The sequence below is a fragment of the Drosophila teissieri genome, chromosome 2R (assembly GCF_016746235.2).
Source record: "Drosophila teissieri strain GT53w chromosome 2R, Prin_Dtei_1.1, whole genome shotgun sequence".
Taxonomy (NCBI): domain Eukaryota; kingdom Metazoa; phylum Arthropoda; class Insecta; order Diptera; family Drosophilidae; genus Drosophila; species Drosophila teissieri.
Window position 1 is genome coordinate 12,453,697 of NC_053030.1, and position 22,641 is coordinate 12,476,337.

The 22,641-nt window shown below is 46.6% G+C and overlaps 1 protein-coding gene across 6 annotated transcripts; it reads left to right on the forward strand.

Annotated features, from left to right (window-relative positions):
• The first annotated feature begins 36 nt into the window (after positions 1-36).
• LOC122614905 (kinesin-related protein 9-like) lies at positions 37-22,612 on the forward strand. 6 transcript variants are annotated; one of them, XM_043789636.1, is made up of 9 exons: positions 37-722; positions 10,781-11,314; positions 11,395-11,733; positions 11,792-12,114; positions 12,180-12,439; positions 12,554-12,928; positions 13,545-13,964; positions 15,493-17,755; positions 20,206-22,612. In XM_043789636.1, exons 2-9 carry the CDS (start codon positions 10,883-10,885, stop codon positions 21,308-21,310), a joined length of 5,517 nt encoding a protein of 1,838 aa, XP_043645571.1. In that variant the 5' UTR covers positions 37-722; positions 10,781-10,882; the 3' UTR covers positions 21,311-22,612. The 6 variants fall into 6 exon arrangements, with proteins under 6 accessions (XP_043645571.1, XP_043645573.1, XP_043645572.1 ...); XM_043789638.1 differs by lacking the exon at positions 20,206-22,612 and adding an exon at positions 19,722-19,817; XM_043789637.1 differs by lacking the exon at positions 20,206-22,612 and adding an exon at positions 18,636-19,128.
• The last annotated feature ends 29 nt before the right edge of the window (positions 22,613-22,641 follow it).

Sequence of the window (22,641 nt, forward strand, 5' to 3'; positions counted from 1 at the left end):
AGAATTAGATTGTGTTTTCTCTACAATCTGGTCACACTTGCAGTCGTGTTTTTGGTGTTTTTGTATTGCAAGATATTTGCGAAAAATAAATACATAAGCTAGTGTAATTCGTGTTGTTCTTTTGTGAAATGTAATGTGAACACAGACCCCATAGATCAGGCCAGAGTTCGGTGGATACATTGCACACATTGTACCACCCAATAAAATGACAAATTACAGCGTTTAGTGTAAGTGCTCCCAATTGAGTGTGTGTCCATTGGACTGCAGAGGAAGCGTCTGATAAGCAGCCATCTTCTTATAAGAATGGCTCGGAAGTTCCTGCCAAATATATAAATCCTAAAAACTATTGCCGTGCAGCAAGGGCACGGGCGTTCTGGCCATCCACGAGATCGAGGAACAATAGATTTAGCAACACCACAACAACAACAACACACCCAGACATGTGCATCGCGCAACTAATCTATTGTAAATAAACTGCGTCTGCGTCCATTGTGAACGAGCACCTTTTCTCGGTCACGTACGCCGATTCCGATTCCTCGATTCCCGATTCGCTGATTCGCCGATTCCCCGATTCCGTTGCAACCAGCAGGGCGGTTTACAGGGAATTCGCGAAAAACCAGGTGCCCCACATCCTCCAGAGAACCAGCCGCCCCATAGCAGCCACACACAGGAGCTGGAGGAGTGCAGGAGGAGGAGAGCAGCATCCACGGCATATCCATCGGGTGAGTTTCCCAGCCGAAAGTGCACTGCTTCCCAATTGGCGATTTGCATCAGCGAGTCCGCCGTGCAAAATCGATTTTTCAATTCGCCCACTAGGCTGCCTCCCTACCGCCCACTGCGTACCGTCCACTTTTTACTGGAACGCTTGGACGCGAATTAATTCCATTAACTTGGGTAATTCGCCAGTGCGGTGTGCTTCCTTTTCCGACGACTGTGAGGCACAGTCGAGGTCGTGTTTCTAGGGCTCTATACACATTAAATCGGTATAATTTCAACATATATTTTTTGGTTTAATATGTAATATTTAATAAATTGTTTTGAAATGACATCTCAAAGAAATAGTCCTATAGAAACCAATAGATATTTGAAGTGCCTCCGATAAGTAGGCTTCGATTGAAAATAACATACATGAAATTAACCAAAAAGCTGTCTTACATTATTACAAACAGACGTTTGTCTGTTTTAAACAAGAAATTAGGCTAGCTTACTTGCAATTAGAACTTAGAACGATATTGACGAAGTTTCAACCGCTTTTTACTAGTGTGGTCCTACATTTTCGTGGACTTTGTGTTATAGTTTTCCGATTCATTCAAAGTTTTATGAACGAAAATGCCATTTTCCAGGGTAAAAAGGACTGTGATTATTTGACGAAGCTTTAATTGCATTCATATTACTATACCATTAATTTTTCGATCGTTTCTAAGGCTGCTATGTTATTCGTAACTCAGAATGTAATGAAACACAACGAATTATAACTTTTGTCTTATTTTTTTTGATTAAGTAATGAAAACATGATATTAAGCAATGAAGCTTAAATTGGGGTCTATTTATTTCCCGATTTCTATGGGAGGAATACGATTAGTTCTGCGGTTTGTCTTGCCATTAAATTGGACTTATATGCAATTTGCACGAGAAATGTTTTCTGAAAAGTTTTAAGAATATATTTGGGAGTCTTTTTTAGAGTATCCTCTGGTTAGACTTCCTCAACAGATGGGTTCTTATCAATGAACTGGAGCGCATTTTACAACGTGAATAGCCAGATCGACCTGAGATCAGAAGGCTTTATGCATGTTTGAGCTGCCTTTGTAGTCTTTATTTAGAAAGCAGCTGCGGTTTATAGAACCTTGCCCCGCCGTTCAATGACTTCTTCTAAGCAAACAAAGGTAAACAAATGTTTGGCAAGCCTTTGACGTGCCCACAGGATAACGAAATCAACTCTTCTGGAGGCAGCAACTGACCTGCGACAAAAGGGACTGGCAAAGAGGAACATCTGCCGTCCTGTCTGGCTCTGTTCTTACCTGCCTCATTCAGCCAAAAGGACTAGGTTCAATGTACGCCTGCGCAAACATCGTGGCAAAATGCAGCTGCCTCTGGAACAGGACAGACTTTAAACCGACGGGGAAGTCGTGATTTTTTTTAGCGACATTTAGCACTTCCTTTCCGACGACAGTCGCAGGCGGAAGTCTCGAATTGTGTAACAGTTCTGGCTGCCTCCTTTCACCAGCTCTCGTTCCTCGTAAATTGAATGTAATCGCCTTCGATCGCAGTCGTGTCCTTTTGCCGCTCACATACCGGTTCTGATACCCAGTCCGCCAGTTGTTCAGAACGCAACTCGAAACTCTTTCCAGTTTGGGGCACTCATCGTTCCCCTCTTCCTGTGCTCGACCTTATCCCTAGCCCCATTCCCATTCCCATGCCCATCCTTATCCCTACGGGTTTCGGTGTCCAGTTACAGCTGGGAGAGTTCAGTTTTCGGAAAGCTGTTTGCTCTGCGTTTGCTGCAGGTTTTTTATGCTGGCTCCTTGGCCATTGGAGAGGCATCCTGTGGGGTCGGGCAGCTGATGCTGGAGAAGCAGCTGGGCGTGGAGCCAGCATATCAGCTTTGCTTACCAGCTTCATCAGCTTGGAGTTTGAAAGAGAAGACAAATATTTACAGGGCATAAATCGAGTTATGATCTATTATATTTTGGATGTATTTAGGTTTAAATAGTGTATATATAGGGCCTTCGGATTGTACGCTTGGTTTGTGAGAATTTTGACAAAACGAATTCATTGCAAAAGTAAGGCTGTTAGGATTGATTTATTACATTTACCCCGAAAAAGGTACTTTTCTTTGTGTTGAATGGTGTCGCCGCAAAAAACATGTAACTGCATTGCAACTGCGGCAGGACAAAGGATGTCATTCATCAAAAACGAGTTGGAATCGCCCTATATACTTCGTGTTTAATTAGCTTTTCGTGGTCCCTGCTCGCAAAAAAAAGAGCGCATTACTGTGCCGAAGAACTGAAAATACGAGTATATAGCAGAGCTAGATAGATAGTTGGGGGCCCCTTTGTGCAGCTGGCAGATGTCCTTTGGTTCGTGGCACATGCCAAGGCGAGGATCGTTGAACGATGAGCAGCGCAAAACGGGCCAGATGTTAACGACCGCTTCGTTTCTGTTCCGTCCGTGAAGTAATCAATGCAACAGCAGGCCAGCTACGTAGGCTCGCTCTCGATCCCTTCGGAGCCATCGTCCTTTGAGCTCGGTTCTGCTCAATGCCTTAATAGCTCAATACCCCAGTCGCCGGCTGCAATTCGTTGGACTGCCTGCCCACGAGCAGTCCATTGCATTTTACGGCCGACATCGACAGACATCTGTCGCTTCCAAAAAGGCCGGTCTGTCGGACTGCCGCTGTGCCACCCAGCCAGCCAGCCAGCTGTCCTGAGCGAGCTGTTCGAGTTAAGGACTCGGCATGCAGGTGATGCAGTAATTTCCGCCTGGAGCACACTTTATCCTTGCAGAGTGCCGGGTTTCCCCCTCAATTTTTGTGTGGGCGGAGAAAGAGTGCTGCTGGGGTTGTGTGTGTGTGGAGCGGAATGCGGGACACTGCCTATGGGGGATGGCCAAAAATCAGCTGTTTGGCGCAATGTTTATAAACAAAAAGCGAAACTGTGACAGTGGCAGTGGCAGTAACCCTTAGACACGTCTGGGCATATTTTTGGAATCACCACCAGGGCAAGAGCCCGAGCCAGAGCCAGAGCAACCACCGACCTACTTTGGCGCACTTGCTCTGGGCCACATGGCGCATGGGGTGGTTCCGCTCACACGCACGCACCACATCGAACCGCACGGCCTTCTCGTAGGTGCAAGGACGTTGGGAAAACCCCCCAAAATGTAAACAAACGCAAGCAACCCCAGCAGAGACACCGGCACCGACCGTATCCGCTCTTGCTCTTGCTTGGTCATGTGCCTCCGAACCCACCACCTACGGAACGGATACGGTTACGGCTGATATGGACTCGGTGGCGTGTGCCGGCATGTCATCCATCCACACAACGTCTTCGACACGTCACATTTAGGGGTTTTCCCAACCAAAAACAAAAAAAACCCAAACCAAACCATACCAATTGAGACCAAAACAGAGCGAATCCGTGGTGGTCGGTGGTAGTTAAGGCAGAGCAAGGAGCATCCGCTCCCGCTCCCATTCATAAAGCATAATAAACATACCCCCGGACCGACTAGGTGGTGCTTTTGCCAAAGATCCCGTCCGTAGGTCAGGTGTGGTGGTTCCGAGTGGATGAAGTGCGAACAAGTTGTCAACTCAACTCAACAGGTCGCCGCCCCGCCGGGTGGTTGTGATGCACTCGTGGTCGGTGGGTGGTGCGATGCGATCCGTCCCAATCCAACTGAGGGTATTTCACTGAATTGTGAGGCGGGCTAAGTGGCTAGAGCCCTTGGTGTTGGGAAAGGTTTAGGGCTTTCCCCAAGTTTCAGTTATATAATTGCTTCAAGTTTATAATAAATAAATTCAGAGAACAATGTATAAAGTGACCAAATATTAGTTAGTCCTGATTTTGAGCTATATCATGATTTAATTCCTTGCTATTATCTATACAATACTATTCAACTGTTAAAGTAGGGCTAATAATTCATTTAAAATCCATTTGTCCCTTTCTATGTATAGAGATATTTGCATGCAAATGGTTCGCTTTTCTGAATTTCATAATCAAATGTATATTGCCTTAAGTATATTCCTTTCAAAATAAATTGTTTAAATGAGTTTCTCGTTAAGATTATCTCCTCTGCTTAGTTCTTATGCTTTAAACCACAATTGGGTGTCCTTTGTATTGCCTTTGCATTCTAGTGTCCCATGGCCCCGTTCTATATGTTGCAATGCCACAGATCTGAATGCGGAACATAGAATGTGTGTCTGTCTGCTGCGACTAAGGTTCTGGTGCGCACATCCTGCTCCGATCGACTTTCCCTTCGCAGGATAACGAAGTGGCCACTTGAGCACGGACACGGACACGGGCACGGGCAACTTGAAAAGTTTTCGCTTTTCCTCGGAGTATATATTAGTATATATGCAGGATATGCTTAGTCATATATCCTGGCACTTTTTGCTCCACATGTCCTAAAGACACATACATATACTGAGCCGTACATCCTTGCGCTTTCTGCTCCACATGGCCGCCATTTTGTTGACCAATAAGACTTGGGATGCGAAAAGTGTCGAGCAATAGACGAACAATGGCGAGAAACAGGAGAATTAATTAGATTGGCAGCTGCTGGGCGTGCTGCAGCTGAGAGAGCGCCAGAGAAATAGAGATAGCCAGAGAGAGGGAGAGAGAGGGGGGACAGAGAGAGAGAAAGAGAGAGCAGCGAGTGTGCGCGGAAAGCCTGCAACGGGAAACTTGTCATCGAATTCGAATTCTGCTCCTTCCTACTCCTTCCTTTGCGCTTTCTATTCACTTAGCACACAAAAACAGAACAACAACATCAATAACCGAAAGAATGGACGCCAGGACGAATGTAGCTGGGCGCCTGCTCAAAAAAAAAAGAACTCGCAGGAGCACTAGACACCAGGAATACACACAGAGACACACACACGCACCGGAATCACAAAATGTAACGAACGAAAAGCATGAAAACAAAACAAAGGCCAGCGGCAAAGGCAGAGAAACGAGCCAAAGCCAAACAGTTGTGCAATTGAGATAAAGGACAACAAAAGGAAAACTTCGAAAAGGGGACGCGTGCTTTGCTTTTTGGTCGATGCCTGTCCTCGCCGCACAGTGGGATATCTTTAATGTTATTAGGAATGTGTTGTTGTTGTTAATCCTTTAAAGCCCAAAAATCATTTCGCTCATTGTCTGGTCTTGCAGCGAAAGTTTCAAAGCTTCTAGCAATTGTTGCTACCTTCCGGCGACTTTCGCATCGAAATATTAGAACAGCTAGTTCAATTGGGTTTTCTCCAAAGGCATATTCATATATGTACTTAAGGTAGAAAAATAAGTTAAAGGATACGAATAAGTTAGGAAAGATTAATAAGAAAACACTATGAAAAGGACTGTTGCTCAGTGGACAAAATGCAAAACAAAGTCCCAAACTCTCCGAACTAAACTTTTTTTCTAAAATATATAAATATAAATTGAGACTTTTAATCAATTGGTTTTGAAGGAAAATAAATTTGTTTTATTAATCTTATTTTGTTCATAAAATAATTATAAGTGTAAACTTAGAATGCTCCCACTTTATTAGTTAAATCCCACTGTGCGGATTCGACGCGCGTGCTTTGCGTCACAAAAGGATATAAACAGGCAACTGGCAGCAGGAACAACTACGGCAGCTACAGCTACAGCTACAACAACAACAACGAGCCGAGCGGCAGGAACAAGCATAGAAAAAAGCATAAATAATCTTGTAGCTGTTGTCGCAGCTGAGGCGCAGCGGAGCTCGAATTGAAATTTTGTGAGAAATTGTGTTGGAGAAATGCCTTGTGAAATCACACGAGGCACAGGACGAATGTGTGTGCTCGTGTATGTATGTGTGTGTGTGTGTGTGCGTTTGTAAAATGGAATATAAAATGACAGGCGGAGTGGAATGGTGAGGAGTGGAGGGGGGCGCGGTGGGAATGTGGAAAAAGGGGACGCGCATTATGGCGGTTCTCCGTGTGTTCTTCATCGACGACGTCATCGCCAGTTGTTGTTGTCCTTGTTGTTGCTGCTGCTGCTGCTGTTGGTTCCTGTTTTCGCTTTTTACCGTTCAGTCAATGACCACATTGTGTACACAACTGCACTGTTAGTACGTGTGTGTGTATGTGAGCCATTCCTGCCGGAAGTTGAAGCCGCCGCCTGGACATTCTCGCTGCTTCGCTGCAAGCTCTCTCTCTTTCGTCCTTTTCCGCTCGTCATCTCTCTCTCTCTCTCTCTTTGCTTTATGCCTGAGTTGCTTTGGAGAAACAAGTTTTCACGACAGGATCCTTGGGCACCCCGCCACTTTTGGTTTCTTTCGTTGAAAGTCCTGCCGTGCAGTGTGACCGTACTTTTGTGCTCTGGTCACGCTTTGATCCTGCCGTTGGCCGCTCCCCAAGCTCCATTTTTCCATAGGCGTCGCCCGGCTAATGACATGTTGTAATTTATACTACCACAAGGCATTCCTTTCGCCGTTTCAAGCTGCTGTAATTACTCAGCCCGGTTTCCTTTTTCCTTTTTTGTCCCTCTCCTTCGCTCCCCGTGCTGTTTTAATATTTCGCGTCGGTTTTTGTATGGGTTTTCTGCACACAGGATGCAAGAAACCTTGTTATCGAAACGCTATCACGTAATTGCTCGCTGCAGTTGCAGATGTGCTAATTTGTATTCGCCAAGCGCATATGCCATTAAATTGTACATTATAAGGGATCTAACAAATTATACTTTTGCGCTTTGGGAAAATTAATGTCCCTAACAGTTGCTACAATATAACATTTTCTTATTACCAAAATGATTGGGAAATATAATTGAGCACGGAATAATTTTAAGGGATTATTGCGATCGGCTTAAAATGATGTACTTATTTAGCTCGTACAATTATCTGCAAACGAACTATGTCCTCATAAAATGTAATGCAAGCTCAAGCCATATTTTAATAGCTAATTGGATGAGTACAAATGTTGAAGTCGATCAATAAAATTGTTTACTCTGCATAGCACGTATTAAATGGGAATTTGTAGCACACAAGTAAACCAACAAGTATGCCAAACGAGCCTTGCTCTAAACCCTATTTGTTGGTTTTGCAATAATTATAAAAATATGCAATTATTAAGTACGAGACACACGAAGCCGTCTCAAGTGAGAGGGTCCTTGCGTCCCGTCTCAAGTGGATCTCCAACCTCTAACCTCTGTCGCTGTCGTTTACCTACGAACGATCGCTAGAGATCCGGGATCAGTAAGTCCTAGATTAGATCTTCGCCAAAATCCGAAATCCGTGCCAGGACAATGCATAATGAGGATTAAGTCCTTTGCGATTTCTCTGACTGCTTACTGAGCTGCAGAGAAAGAGAGAGAATTCGCGGCTGCAGAAGAGAGCGTTTCGCATGGCGAATGCATTTTTCCTTTTGCCACATTTGCTTTTCGCAATAAAACTAAAGAGCAGAAAAGAAGGCATTGTTCGAGCCACGGAGGAATAGAGGAAAAAGGAGGAGCGATTAAAACTGCCAGTTTTCCACACGGCTTGCATTTCCCTATTCACAATTATCCTGTCAAACTTGTTTGCGCCGTCTCCCTCTTGCTCTACACCAATTTTCCTTTCGCATTATGCTTTGACCAGAGCATTCGCATTAAAAGGACAACGCTCTTGTGCGACGTGACTGTGTGTGCGTGAGCGTGTCTGTGTGTGCGCGCTTGCTGTGTGTGTGCGCGAGCGAAGAGCGAGTTCTTTCGACGCCTGCGTCGCCATCGTCCTGGCATCGAATTGCCGTTCAGTCGACGCTTGCCACTCAGACCGCTCAGACATGTCGCGTCCGTCGTGAGTGCCAGTTAGCCATCCACATAGATATACATATATATAAATATACATCCTCGAATAGAGAGAGCAGCAGCCATCAAGTCGAAGACTGTGTAAAACGCAAAACAACGACGCCATCAGATGTTGCAGGATAACATAAATTAATACCAATCACGCAGCAAAACCAAAGTATTCTACCTAAACCATTCTACAAGAATAGTAAAACCCAGAAATTAGTGCTCAAGTGTATCGTATCGTAAAACATCAAATTGTGCAAATTAGTTACAGTTAGTTAAAAAGCAGCAAAAGTTTCATATGCAAATACACAATAAAATAATGTGCAATAAACTACCAATCAATTCAAACAAAAGCAAAGCAGTAGCATCCGGAACAACAGTCACATCCAGCAGGAGTTGCTCATATAGTTACAAAAGTACTTTTGACATTTTGTTGGGATTTACGCACGGCGAGCATCGAATAAACTAGAGAAGCAGAACCAAAAAAAAAAAACCCATCAAAGCACATCACAAGTGAGTTCTAAATTTCGTCCTTTCACAAACACACTCACATATTCGTAAACACACACACACACACACACACATACACACACATACACACATGCATACGCACTCGCTGCATTGCGACTCGCCCATGTCGAATCCCCTCTGTAGCGAGTATATCCTGCCCGCTCACTCGCTCTTCCCACCATATTCGCTCTCCCCTTGTCAACTAGCAAATAGTTTTGCGCACTCGTCATCTCCCCCCTCTCAGACATCCCGTTACCCCTCCCCTTCCCCAACATCGTCGGCTCTCCGCTCTCGTTCGCTTTTGGTCTTCTCGCTCTCAAAAAATTCTCGGGTGGTGGTACAGTTTTCTACGTGTTCGAAAAATTGCGTAAATTTTCATCTAGTGCTCTGGGATGTCTCGCACAGCGTTGTCCTCGTTATCGTTATCCTTGCTGCTCCTCTGGCCTGCAGAGCTTCCATTCTGCTTGTCCGGAAAATAGGAAAAACAAACGGAAAAACGATTGAAATTGGAATTGACTGGGAAAAAGATGTCGCCGGATTTGTGTCATTTGCTTATTGGGCGTTTTCAATCCCTATAAATGACTATAAATGGCATGGGAATAACGGTTCGTCCTGGGGCTTAATAATTAATTATCCACTTCATCTTGATTTATTGTGTTTTTTTTTGTTTGGGAGGCTTATCGTATACAGAAATACACACAGAGAAATTTTTCAATCACGCATGACTCACGTACTTGTGTTTTATTTTACGTTTAACACTTTAAAGTGACTCATATACGGAACTCATAATTATCCTATGGGATCTATAAAAAGTAAACAATTATAGTATACATAATAGGTTGGAGAACTAGTCCAGCCAGTCATTTTAGTTACATTATTTTGTATGTTAATTCTAACGTTTATAAACCTAATAAAAAGAAAGTGTTAATAACAAGCGCCATATTATGAAATAAATGAAAAATAAATTAGAAACATTATTTTACGTTATCTGAATTCTGTTGGTGATCGTTTAAATATGTATATTTTTAGTGTTTACATACATAGCGGTTTTAATTTTAGAAGAATTATTTAGTTTGTCAGTCCGATTTAAATTTCAAAGTCGGGAACATTTAAAGTAATTGGCAAACTTGTTTTATACAATCATTATCTTTATTACTTTATATTTTACTTATATGTATGTATATATTTGAATAAATATTTTAACAAAATAAAGTGCGGTAAGAAATGAATCGAATTAACCATTTTCAGCCAACATACATAATTTCCATATTACCGCTTATACCTTTAACACACAACTTTTCAGCCGGTTCTGCATGAAATCTGATATACATATTCAATTTACAACATTTCTCGGCGTAGTTAGTAAGGTTATCAAACGAACGATCATTGCACTTTTTATGGGTTCCTATGGGTTATTGCGGGTCCGCTTGGCCCATGAGGAAAACCACTCGAATGACAGGGGCGGGGGGAACGGCAACTGCATATCCTGCCAGCCTCTATTCTCCTGCCAGTCGTCCTGCCTGCCTGCCTGCTGTTGTAGCTGCCGCGCCCATTAAAAAAAAAAAAAAAAAAGAAAACCTCGAAAAGTTGCAGCTGTTCCCTCAGCGCTCCTTCTCTATTTGTTTTGTGGCTGCCAGCCATAATGCCGATCCCAAGCGATCCGATCCGATGGCTGAGCGCTTAGCAACGGGGCAGGCAGACGGGCAGCCGGGCTGGCCATGAATGGCATCTGCCCGGGATTAATGGGCCGTGCACGGGAGTACGGAGTTTTAATGCTGCTTCTATCACAGTTCCAGATCGAAGCGCCCGAGAGAAAAGTGTCTCGGCTCAAAGATTGAAAAGTCCGACAACAGGTCGGCATTGAAAAAAGAAAGAGAAAAGCTGAGACGAAAATGAAAATGTCAGAGGTGCCACGCATCATGGTCTTTCGACCCACCTGGGAGGAGTTCAAGGACTTTCCCAAGTATGTGGCCTACATGGAGTCACAGGGCGCCCACAAGGCCGGTCTGGCCAAGGTGGTGCCTCCGCCGGAATGGGTGCCCCGTCGCAGTGGGTACGCCGATCTCGATGCCCTCAATGTCACAATACCAGCGCCCATATGCCAGGTGGTAACGGGCAAGCAGGGCTACTATCAGCAGATCAACATCCAGAAAAAGCCACTCACAGTGAAGCAGTTTAGCGAGCTGGCCAGCACCGAGCGCTACGCCACACCCAAACACTTTGACTTTGAGGATCTGGAGCGCAAGTACTGGAAGAACATAACATATGTGGCGCCCATTTATGGGGCAGACGTTAGCGGAAGCATCACAGACACCGACCAGGATGTAAGTTGGCTAGGGTTAGGGTTTAGGTTTAGGTTTGGGCTTTAGTTGATGATTCGTTGCCGATTCGTTTGCCGTTGCAGAGCTGGAACATCAACCGGCTGGGTACTATTCTTGACTATGTCAACAAGGATTATAACATCCAGATAGACGGCGTGAACACAGCTTACTTGTACTTTGGCATGTGGAAGACGACTTTCGCATGGCACACGGAGGACATGGACCTCTATTCCATCAATTACTTGCACTTTGGGGCGCCAAAGACGTGGTATGTGGTGCCGCCGGAGTGTGGTCGCAAGCTGGAGAAGGTGGCCAACCAATACTTTCCGGCCAGTTACAAGAATTGCAACGCATACTTGCGCCACAAGATGACGTTGATTTCACCACAGATTCTCAAGCAACACGACGTGCCCGTCAGTAAGGTGCGTTTATCGGTAGTAATCATGTCCCTAGTGGCCGTACTAAATCCGGCTCTTGCAGATCACGCAGGAGGCGGGCGAGATCATGATCACGTTTCCGTTCGGCTACCATGCCGGCTTCAATCACGGCTTCAACTGTGCCGAGTCCACCAACTTTGCCATGGAGCGCTGGATCGAGTACGGCAAGCGGGCGGTGCAGTGCACCTGCAGCAACGACATGGTCAAGATCTCGATGGACACATTTGTCAAGCGCTTCCAAAGCGATCGCTACGATCTGTGGATGGAGGGGCGTGATGTGGGGCGGCATCCGGAGGATCCGCCGAACGGGGTGCCCAGTGCAGCTCCCCTGCCACCACATCTCGATGTCTTGCTGTGTGATAAAAAGTAGGTTTCCTTGCGCTCCTTAGGGCTTCCAGTGTGTCTTATTCCCATCTCCTGCTCCTCCGCAGAATGAAAAAGCAATGCAATCCTACCAAGGCCAAGAGTTTCAAAGAGCGTAATCCCGATCTGGATCTGGATGAAATCCAGCAGAATCCCAACGTGCCCGACGACGTCAAGGCCATGCTGAAGGAGAGCGTGCTGACGCTGGACATGGGCGATCTGGCCACGGATGAGGCTGATTTTCCCAACGAGGATGCCATGAGTCTACAGAGTCCGGCGGATCTGAAGACCAAGCAGGAGCTGCTTGAGTACATAGACGACGGCACAGGTGTGTGGGCCGGCAGGTGCCCTTCAAAACGATCTCCCCCCTTCCCCAGCTGAACTATAATATGTTTCCTTTCTCGCATTTGTTCTTTGTCTTCCCCCTTTTGCTTCTTGACAGAAGATGATGATGAGGAGGAGGACTTCAAGCGGCGCAAGCAGAAGCGGCGCTACGACGCCGACTACGACGACGATTGGCTGGCGTCCAAGCGCAAGAGTAACTCGCGAAACAGTCGCGGTCGTAGTCCGCGCACCAAGGACGACCGCTCCATATCGCCAGCCTCCTCCACTTCCTCGACGTCGCGGGGCGCACGGCGCGGCAAGGCCAGCGGCACGCCCCGAAAGACTCCTGCACGGCGGAAAAAGGACACTAGTGCCACATCTCCGGCGGTCACTTCTGCTGCCACTGCTGTTAAAACCACCACATCAGCCGTGGCAGCTGGAACAGCATCACCAGTCACAAACACAGCAACAGCAGCAGCAGATGGCGGAGGAGGTGAGAGCAGCAGCTTAAGCAGCCACTGCACCACTGCATCCACATAATCACAGCTTCACCTGTCCACCTCCAAGCCATCCAACTTCTTTAACCCAATGCCCCACTGCTCCAATGACCAAATGTCCCTTCTTTAGCTACAATCATTCCAAATTCCACAGCATTTTTTGTTCTAACCAAATTGACAATGTTTCACATGCCGTTCCACATGCATTTCATCGTTTTTGTTTTGCGTTTAATGTACAAATAAATCGTTCTAATTGTAAGAGTGCGTCAGATAAATATACGATCACGCTTTTAAGTCTATGCTAAAAACTAACCGAAAACCAAAACTGTTTTACTAAACCGAATCCAAGGTGTTGGTGCTGTCTGGGCCTGATCCGTTCCTCTTATTTTGCTGCCCCAGAATCCGCTTCACTTGCTCTTTCGCTTTGACTACTCACCCTCATTCCACCCAATCGCAATGCCTCCTCCCCAGAAAACCCCCGAGTCCACATGTGTGTGTGTGTGTGCCTGTGTGTTTACACCACAGTAACCGTATGAACCGCATTGAATCACAAACCACTATTGAAATCCCTGCTCGCTCAAGTACTAAACTCTATCGATTGACGTTTTTCAGATGCCAAAAAGGAGCGACAGTCGCTGCAATTTATGCAACAATCGCGTAAATTCGAGGGCAAGATACCAAAACTAAGTCAAAGTCAAACGAGTGCAGCAGGAGCAGCAGCAGCAACAGCAGCAACAGCAGCCACAGCAGCCGCAGAAGCATCCACATCCAAGTCTAGTCAAGAGCAGCAGCAACAGATTGTCTACGTCAACATGTTGCCCGCGGCCAATACCCTGAATGGCATTCCACAGCAGCAGCAGCAGCAGCAATATACGAGCACGGATGGCAATGTCTATCAGCTGCAAAATGAAATACTCTGTGATGCAAACGGACATGCCGTGACTGCCGCCACGGCTTCATATCAAACTACGGCCAGTAGTCCGCAGCAGCAGCAGCAGCAGCAGCAACAGAATGTTGCAACCAGCGTTGCCGGTAAGTGTACAACTTGAATTTGTTCGCTTTACGTTAATTTGTTTGTTGGTTGTAGTCTTTGTGTATGGTTTAACCCTCTTGTGTACTCGTATTTGGTGTTTCAGTTTGAAGCTATTACCACTAACCGCTCTCATTGTAAATACAAACTCACACAATTATGATTTTGACCGTCATCCGAATTGGCCAACTTCGAGTCCAATCAATTGTTTCGTTCTGTAAGTGTTGTCGCACATCCATGTCCATGTCCATGTCATCCATTCGATATCACCTTCACTTCATTACATTCCAAATTGAAAACTGCATTTTTATTTCTGAACTTTTTGTGCCAAAATTCAAACGCGCGCCACTAAGGGAGAACGAATGTTCGAATGCGAACAAACATTGAATTTGACTTCCATTTGTGTGTTCCGTGTTCTTGTCACACCTTTGCCCCTCCCAAAAAACGAAATAAAAAACAAATTAAATGAAATGAAATAAAAAGGCAATGAAATCTTCAATTAACCATTACCAACCTATCGAAATCCAATCGCATCGCCCAATTAATAACAACAACCGCTTTCAACTGCTCCACACACTACATGCTCGTCTTTAATTTGCGACACCCTTTCCCAGGTCTGTGTCCTGTCTCTTCTCGAATTGTCGAGAGCATTGGAACAATCACATAAATAAATGCACAAATCATTTCAACCGAGGGAGGGAGCTCCGTGCAAAACAGTAACGCGTCGAAAAAGGCTCAAAAACAATTGTCGATCACGTATTATTTTACTTTATTAGCTAGTTTAAGCTCGTTTGTTCTGCAGTTCAAAGTTCAAAGTTTGGCGCCCAAGCAGTGAGTCCAATGAGAGCATCAGTGCTGCCCATGCGCGTGCCGACTCCTGGCAGCACTTGCGCGCCAAATTTGAAAATTGAGTTTATTATTTTTAGATTTGCGTTTATGATTTAGTTACTTTTAGCCACGACACTTTCCCGTCTTCTACCTCTCACTTATTGTTTCCCACTCTTTGCTCCTGCTCCTCCGCGAAAGTAGGAGGCGTAGGAGTCTGACCAACACACACCAGTTTCATCTCTGCTCTGTCCACCTGTTACCACCACCCCAGTTACTGAAGTCGATTATTTATTTAACTTTATTTAGTACGTATTGAGTTGCGAGTACTGTACCAGAGTTACGATTACGATTGCTGTAATGTAGATCTAAGTAAAAACACAAATTCTACCGACAAACAAAAACCAATTCACTCACGTTCTATCTATATGTCCTGTATTGCCGTATCCAATCGATTCGATGAAGAGGCCCGTCCGTAAATGCAGCAGATGCACTCCATCTGTGGCATTTGCGTATATGCAGTTGGCCGCAAGTAGCTTTCATTTTGCACATAATTTGTTTTATGCGAACCTGATTTGAGTGAATTGTTGATTGATTTCGATTTCAATTACGAATTGATTTATTGATTTATGCAAATATTACATTCAAACACATCTTTTATGAACCAAACCAAATATGTATTTTCAAAATATATATAAACAAAAGACAATGTGGTCACAACTATTAGTTCGTCCTCCATCCTGCACACGAACGCCAACACCAACGGAGTGGACACAATCGCCGCCACACAGCAGCAGCAGCAGCAGCACCAGCAGCAGCAGCAGCAGCAACAACAGCAACATTACCACTACATCACCACCACCGGCGAGGATGGACAAACCCCGACCACCATAGTGTTCGAGAACTACAACGGCGGCATGCCAGCGGTCAGTTCCGCCGCACCAACGCCCGTTCCCGTGTCGCAGGCCAACTCGGCCGCGACCACGACCACCACGGCCCTGGTTAACACGGACGGCACGATCATCGAGTTCGATGGCAACACGTACGAGGAGTACCACGTACTCAAAAGCGAGCCCGGCAGCAGCGATTGCCTGAGCAACGGCAGCAGCGCCGTGGCCGCCGACATAATCAAGTACGATCCCCAGCACGGAGTCGTTGGCGACGAGGAGGACGAGGAGGAGAGCGGCCTGTTGCAGGTGAAGTACGAGGAGCAGAGCCTCGAACACGATCCGGATAACGAGCACGATGCGGACCAGGAGCACGAGTACGAGGAGTTCCAGGTGATCAAGGCCGAGGTGGAGGCCGAGGCGGCGGAGCTGGCAGCCGGCACCACCAGCTACACGATCAGCCAGGACCAGCCGGGATCCGGCACCACGGTGCTCTCCTCAATGGTACCCAAATCGGGATCGGCGGCGGCCGCCAAGCAGAAGCGCAAGCGCAAGACGCGCGTCATCGCCGACGACGAGCAGGGCGAGTACCTGGAGAAGATGAGTGTACGTGGCCTGGACATCGCCCGCTACGAGCACATCATCGACGGCGTGGCCTACTGCCTGGTCTGCGCCAAGAACGACATCTTTAAGACGTTCAAGAACAAGTACAGCTTCCAGCGACACGCCTACCTCTTTCACGAGGGTCAAAATCGCAAGATATTCGCCTGCCCCATCTGCAACAAGGAGTTCTCGCGTCCGGACAAGATGAAGATGCACAAGAAGGACAAGCACGGCGACGTGCCCATGCCGCCATCGGCCACCACGACTCCGCTCAAGGCTGACGGTCCGCCGACCAAGCGGGCGCGTACCGCTCGCACTCCGCGCGTCCGCAAGACGAAGGGCGGCGATGGCAGTACGCCGGCCAAGAAGCGGCTGGCGCAGATCGACAGTGTCCTGGACGACGTGCAGAATGGTGAGTCCCTGACCATGGCGCCGGTCAGCGTGAGCCACTCCCAGCAGCAGCAGCAACAGCAGCAGCAGATGCAGCACAGCATCACAACGCTGGCACCCACGACGCCGTCGCAGCCGCAGCATCAGCTGCAGACGCTGCCCTCGCTGGACTTCAGCGGCATGATTCTGCCTGGAGGCGCACAGCTGGCACTGGCCAATCCGGGCGCCACCAGCTCCGTGGGCCTGCAGCGAGGACCAGCCACGCCAAACGGTCAGCCGGCGGCGCCCACCACCACGCTGATCTACTCGAACCAACTGGAACTGCAGCAGGCGCTGCTGCAACAGCAGCTGCACGGCCAGAGCATCATGATCCAGGACCAAGCCGGCAACCTGGTGCCCCTGCAGCTGGACGGCACCCAGGCGATATACACGACGGCGCCGCAGGCTCAGCGCCAACAGACCACGGCCACATATCAGACGACGCAGCAGCAGCAGCAACAGCAGCCAACGCAGCAGCCCGCCAGCCAGGCGCAACAGCAACCCCACTACGAGCTGGACAACGTGACCTATTTGAGCTCCACGGCGGCGGCCACTCCGACGTCGGCCGAGCAGCAGCAGCAGCAGCAACAACAGCAGCAGCAGCACGTGATCGGCACGGTACAGAGCTATCAGATCCTGACGCCCGACGGCCTGCAGAACTTCCAACCCAAGCTGGAGACGGCCGAGCTGGGCGACCTGTGTCCCTACTCGCAATACACCTTCACCACGCACGGCGGAGCGCAGCCCACGCTGAATGCGAACGCGCTGGACGCGCAGAACCAGCACCAGCAGCACCACCAGCCGCAGCAGCACCACCACCAGCAGCAACACCACCAGCAGACGCAACTACTGCAGCAGCAGCCCTTCGCCACGCACCACAATCCGCACCAGCAGTTCATGGAGCTGAAGAACGAGCTGCTGATCAAGGGCGGTGACGCCTACACCCTGGACACCGCCTCCATGTACCACCTGCCCTTCTCGCCCACCTCGATGATCAATGCGGTGAACGATGTGAACACCTCGTCGCTGCTGGAAACCAAAGAAATTAGGTAAACGCTCTTTCCAACTAACCAAGCCCACTATTGCCCACTTCCCTGCCTCCCTTGTCTGCCCGACTTTTCTCTTAGTGTAACGCGCTCGATTAGATTGCCGCTCTGTATCTGTATCTGTACTATATCTCTGTATCTGTACCTGTACCTGTACCTGTATCTAAAACTTAATCCATATTGCTATCTCTGCCTCCGTAACCCCTTTATTGCGACTGCGACTCCGATCTTCCTTTCACGTATTTAGAATCGCGAATCGACGGTGTACTTACAACTGAAAACTAAAAAATAAACACTAAACACCCGATGGCCGCCTACAAAACACGAAAACCGAACATTAGGGGAAGGGGGGATACATTAAGTATTGACTTGTTTAGTTTTAATTTAGGATTATGCATATATCTTAGTTGTATTATTTTGTAATCATCCTTATGTACATCTTTATTTATTACGTATTTACTTAACTTAGTAGTTAACAGAGTTTTTCAGTTGGTACTTTAGTTGTATGAATTGAAGTTTGTGCATTTATTTATTTACCAATCATAAACCCACTGAGCTATTTCGAATAGACTGTTCCTTGTGTGGCTTGTTGTTGCTTCCTTGTAAAATGATATGCCATCGAATAATACCAAATTAATCCCTCGAATTAATCACAATATAACCAATTCAAAACCCCTTTTTGTTTCGAGAAATACTTGTGTTCAAATACGTTTTATACTTCAATGCAATTTTGTTCTTTTTCTTTCTTTTCTCTTGTTTTATTTTATGTACACACAACCAACCCACCAACCAACCAATCAATCAAACAATCAATCAAATCAACAACCCAACTATATAATACCCGCTCAAAAAAAAAAAAATCCAAATCGCTTCCTAACTATAGCTACGATATATCAGAGGCAGTGCTATTAGCTCTCTGAATAAAATGATCGACACAGAAAGCTGCAGCCAAAGTACCAAAAATTTTATTTTACCGAATACAAGACTCAACACTGAGTTCGCAATGAATACGATAGCTAAACGAAACGAGTGTAAAAGTGAATACCACCTACCTAATCATAAACCCAATCGAAAGCAACGCAAATGGAAGCCATTTTCAATGTTTGCCCAGATCGGCGGCCAAGCATATAAACAATAATCCACCAAACTAACTTAGCGATGCATTTGTGTACTTACATCCGACACATCACATACTCATTACACTCGGTTGATTCACTGATTCATTCACTCTTCCATCGTCTCCTGTTGTGTGTGCGTGTGCAAGAGCAGCAACGAGCAACAACCAATATTCGAAAGCAACAAGCAAACAAACAAACAAACCAAAAAATGATCTCCAACACACATAAAAAATAATATAAACATACATATAAAAAATATTGGACAATTAGTGAAAGGTATGTGTACTTTTGTTTATTCGCCTTATTTTTTGTTTCCCATTTTGTTTTGCACAATACTTTTATGTTTTGTTACTAACCCATGTCCCCTTGGGTAACTGCATCCTAATAACAATTGGTTTTCAAACAAATAATGGGAACAGCACTGCTCAGATACTTTTGTGTACATGGTGGGGTGTAAGTATCTGAAGCGGCATCTACTGACCACTAACCACTAGCCACTGACCATCCGGGAGCAACACTATCTGATCCATCCACACATCCACATTCGATCCATTTAAGCTATCAGCCATAAGAGCCCTTATCATTTACTAACCAAAATTAACTTTGATTTAAGCATATCTAACAAACTAAATTAAACGAAAGGAGTCGAAACGATCGAAACTAACACCAATTGAAATGAGAAATCAGCAAATATGCTAATCAAATTGTTTTTATTTTTCTTTTTCACCCGACAACATTTTACGTTCGTCTGTTGTTTGTGTTTTTGTGTTATTCCCTATGATTTGCACACAAAAATTCATGATCATGCGACACAACAACCACATCATCAACAACAACAACAACAACAACAGGTTCTTCTAAACACGACAACCACCAGAAACAAATGTTCAAGCGGCCATACAACACCACAACACCCAGCAACAACCACAGAACCCAGAACACCACCACCAAACCAAATCCGAATCTGAATCTGAATCCGAATCAGAGTCAGACCAATAACACCACACCACAAGATGATTCGCAGCGCCGGCAAGTGGAGGCGTATCGCATTTACTACGAAGAAATCGTCGTCAAGCAGGCTAATGCCCGTGCTCGTCTTGCCGACAGCAGCACAAGTTGCAGCAAGAGCAACAGCAGCAGCATCACCAGCCGCAGCAGCAGCAGTGGCAGCAGCGGCAGCCGCAGTGGCAGTGGCAGCAGTTTCGTCGACAAGTTCACTGACTTTGTGACCCACTCGAGCCGAACTTCTCCCATGCCCAATCCCCCTGCCCAGTCCCAAGTGCCGCCACCCACAAGAAATGCGACTAATGAAATCCTTCCTCCCAACACGAACAGCAGCAGCAGCAACGGCGGCAGCAGCAGCAACGCCACTAGCAACACTGCCAGCAGCAACAATGCGTCCTCCGTGGTGAGCAGCAGCGCGAGCAATGGCCTCAAGCCGGCGGCCAAGAAGACACCTGTCATTCTGCTGGCCGCTCGTGGTGCCGCCAAGCAGCCGCAGCTCAGCATTCTTAATGGCAACACCAAGACCGGAACGGGAAATGGAATTGGAAGCGGAGGCGTTACGTTAGTGCGCGTCAATGCATCTAATCGCAATCAGCGCCAAGTAATCGTCGCGCCGGAAGCAGCACCTGTGGAGCAGCAGCCGGTGGTCGAGGAGGAGCTGTTGGCCGAGGACGACGAGCTGGACGAGGACATGGATGAGGATGCTGTTGCCCTGGCCGGGCTCTCCTCCTCGACTGCCCAGATCCTGCGGAAGTTCCGCATACCCAAAGGCACGGCCGTGACGGCCAAGTCGGGTGAGAACTACCTGGCCATGCCCACGCCAACACCCTCGCCGCCGGGTGTCGTCAATTTGGTTAGCTCCGGCGTTGAGGCTTCCGGTTACATCGAGAACGACGACGACATCATCGAGGAGCTCAACGAGGACGACCTGGTCGAGGAGATTATCGACGAGGAGCCCAGCCAGGAGCAGCCGGAGCTGCAAGAGGCGACGGACGCCGATGGTCTCGATCTGAGCAGCACGAACAATGCGACGGCCGCAACGGGCACCACCATGCTGCTGGCCCCCCAACCGCCTCCGCTTCAGCTGCAGACGGTGGCCTCCAACGGCACCGTGACCTGCTTCAACCTGCCGGCCAACACCATCCTGCTGCAGTCGGCCGATGGCAGCATAATCGCCGCCACCCAGGTGCCGCATCCCAGCAAGGCGGGTCAGCAGCAGCTGATTGCGCTGCCGGGCAACGTGGCCCTGGCCACCGAACCGGCGACGCAGGCTCAGGCCACGTCGGCGCCCCAGGCCACGCAGACGCTGATCCTGACCGCCGACGGCACGGCCATTCCCATCCTGGCCACTGCTCCCCAACATCAGCAGCAGCAGCAACAGCAACAACAGCAACAGGCTGCCGCTGCTGCTGCTGCTCAGTTGTTCGCCGCGTAGGGTCTAATGGGTGGCCAAATGGGTCGATTTTTGAACAGTGCCACCATAATGCCGACCACTTACTTCTTTTAGAAATCTCTCAACTGTTCAGCGCCGATTCGGTTGCCCATGGCGCAAAGCTGGAACTCAGCTCTGTGCCGTCGGCAACGTTCACTTGTTTTATAGGGTTTTAGAATACTACTTCAAAAATCGTCACATTTGGCCACCAAAAAGCGGGGAAAACGCAGCTGGAGCGCTTGCGTGTGCTGTAAAAAAGAAAAAGAAAACAAAAAATGGAAAGAATATTAACTCAAACATAAGCCAAGCTAACTCATTGATATTACCACACTGTTGGATGTGCATACGAAATTTATTTTTTTACTCAAAAAACCAAATGCCTACAAGAATATAAATCAAATGTTGTTCAACACACAGAAAAGCACATACACGCGAATGGATTTGCGGCAGAATCAAATGTACGGATCAAATGTATTCGGTTCACGGCAAACTTGAGAGCATCGTAAATTAAAATAATTTCTACGCCTAAGCTAAATTTTAAATGTTTAAGTGCAAACACGAGACACACACCCCAAACCAGTTGTAACTATTTCACCTGCCTACAGTGCGGGCAGAATATGTTTAGTGTAATTTAGTTTTGCAAGAACGTTTTCGTTTCTCTAAAGGATAGCTCACTTTTGTAACTACCGGGAGCGTTCTCGAAAAATACTTATAATATAATTTGTTCCTTGCATAATGAGAGATAGACAGGCAACTATGCAACGTAATTCATGTAGTATTTATTTGATAAGTTCTCGATCTATTTATTTATTTTTGTTAACTATTCCCATCCGTGTACCCCGCCACCCCTTGTCATTACACTTTCTTTTGCCATGTTGTATATTCTTTACATATATATATATATTATATATTTTATTTGCAATCTTGTTATGCCATTCGTATAGGAAAATAGGAATTCAAGCATAGCACCGACCTAACATTACTCTAAGTTGTAGGCCCGATACTTTAGACTAAAGTATTTTTTTAACCCATTCTTGCGACACCAACTGCCCAAGAATACATAAAAACACACACATTAAGCTAAGCGAAGCTAGGGTTAAGCCTAGGCTAACTAAGATACTTTAACCGATGGAAGACAATGATTTAAAATAGCTCGTAGTATGTACTCTAAGACAAATAAGCAAAACGGAGTTGCACTTCTGTAAGATATACTGTAACTAATAACGAAGCGGAAAAGCTACAAATAAAGCAACTCGAGTAGCCTACATTATGTATAATACAAATTCTAATGCTAATATTACTTTACGTATACATATATATATATTTATTATAAA

Bases quoted from the DNA above. Each gene is read 5' to 3' on its own strand.
- LOC122614905 (XM_043789636.1), top strand. From the start codon at position 10,883: ATGAAAATGTCAGAGGTGCCACGCATCATGGTCTTTCGACCCACCTGG. The intron at 11,734-11,791 runs GTGCGTTTATCG...CGGCTCTTGCAG, and splicing joins ACGACGTGCCCGTCAGTAAG to ATCACGCAGGAGGCGGGCGA. The intron at 17,756-20,205 runs GTAAACGCTCTT...CAACACGAACAG, and splicing joins CTGGAAACCAAAGAAATTAG to CAGCAGCAGCAACGGCGGCA.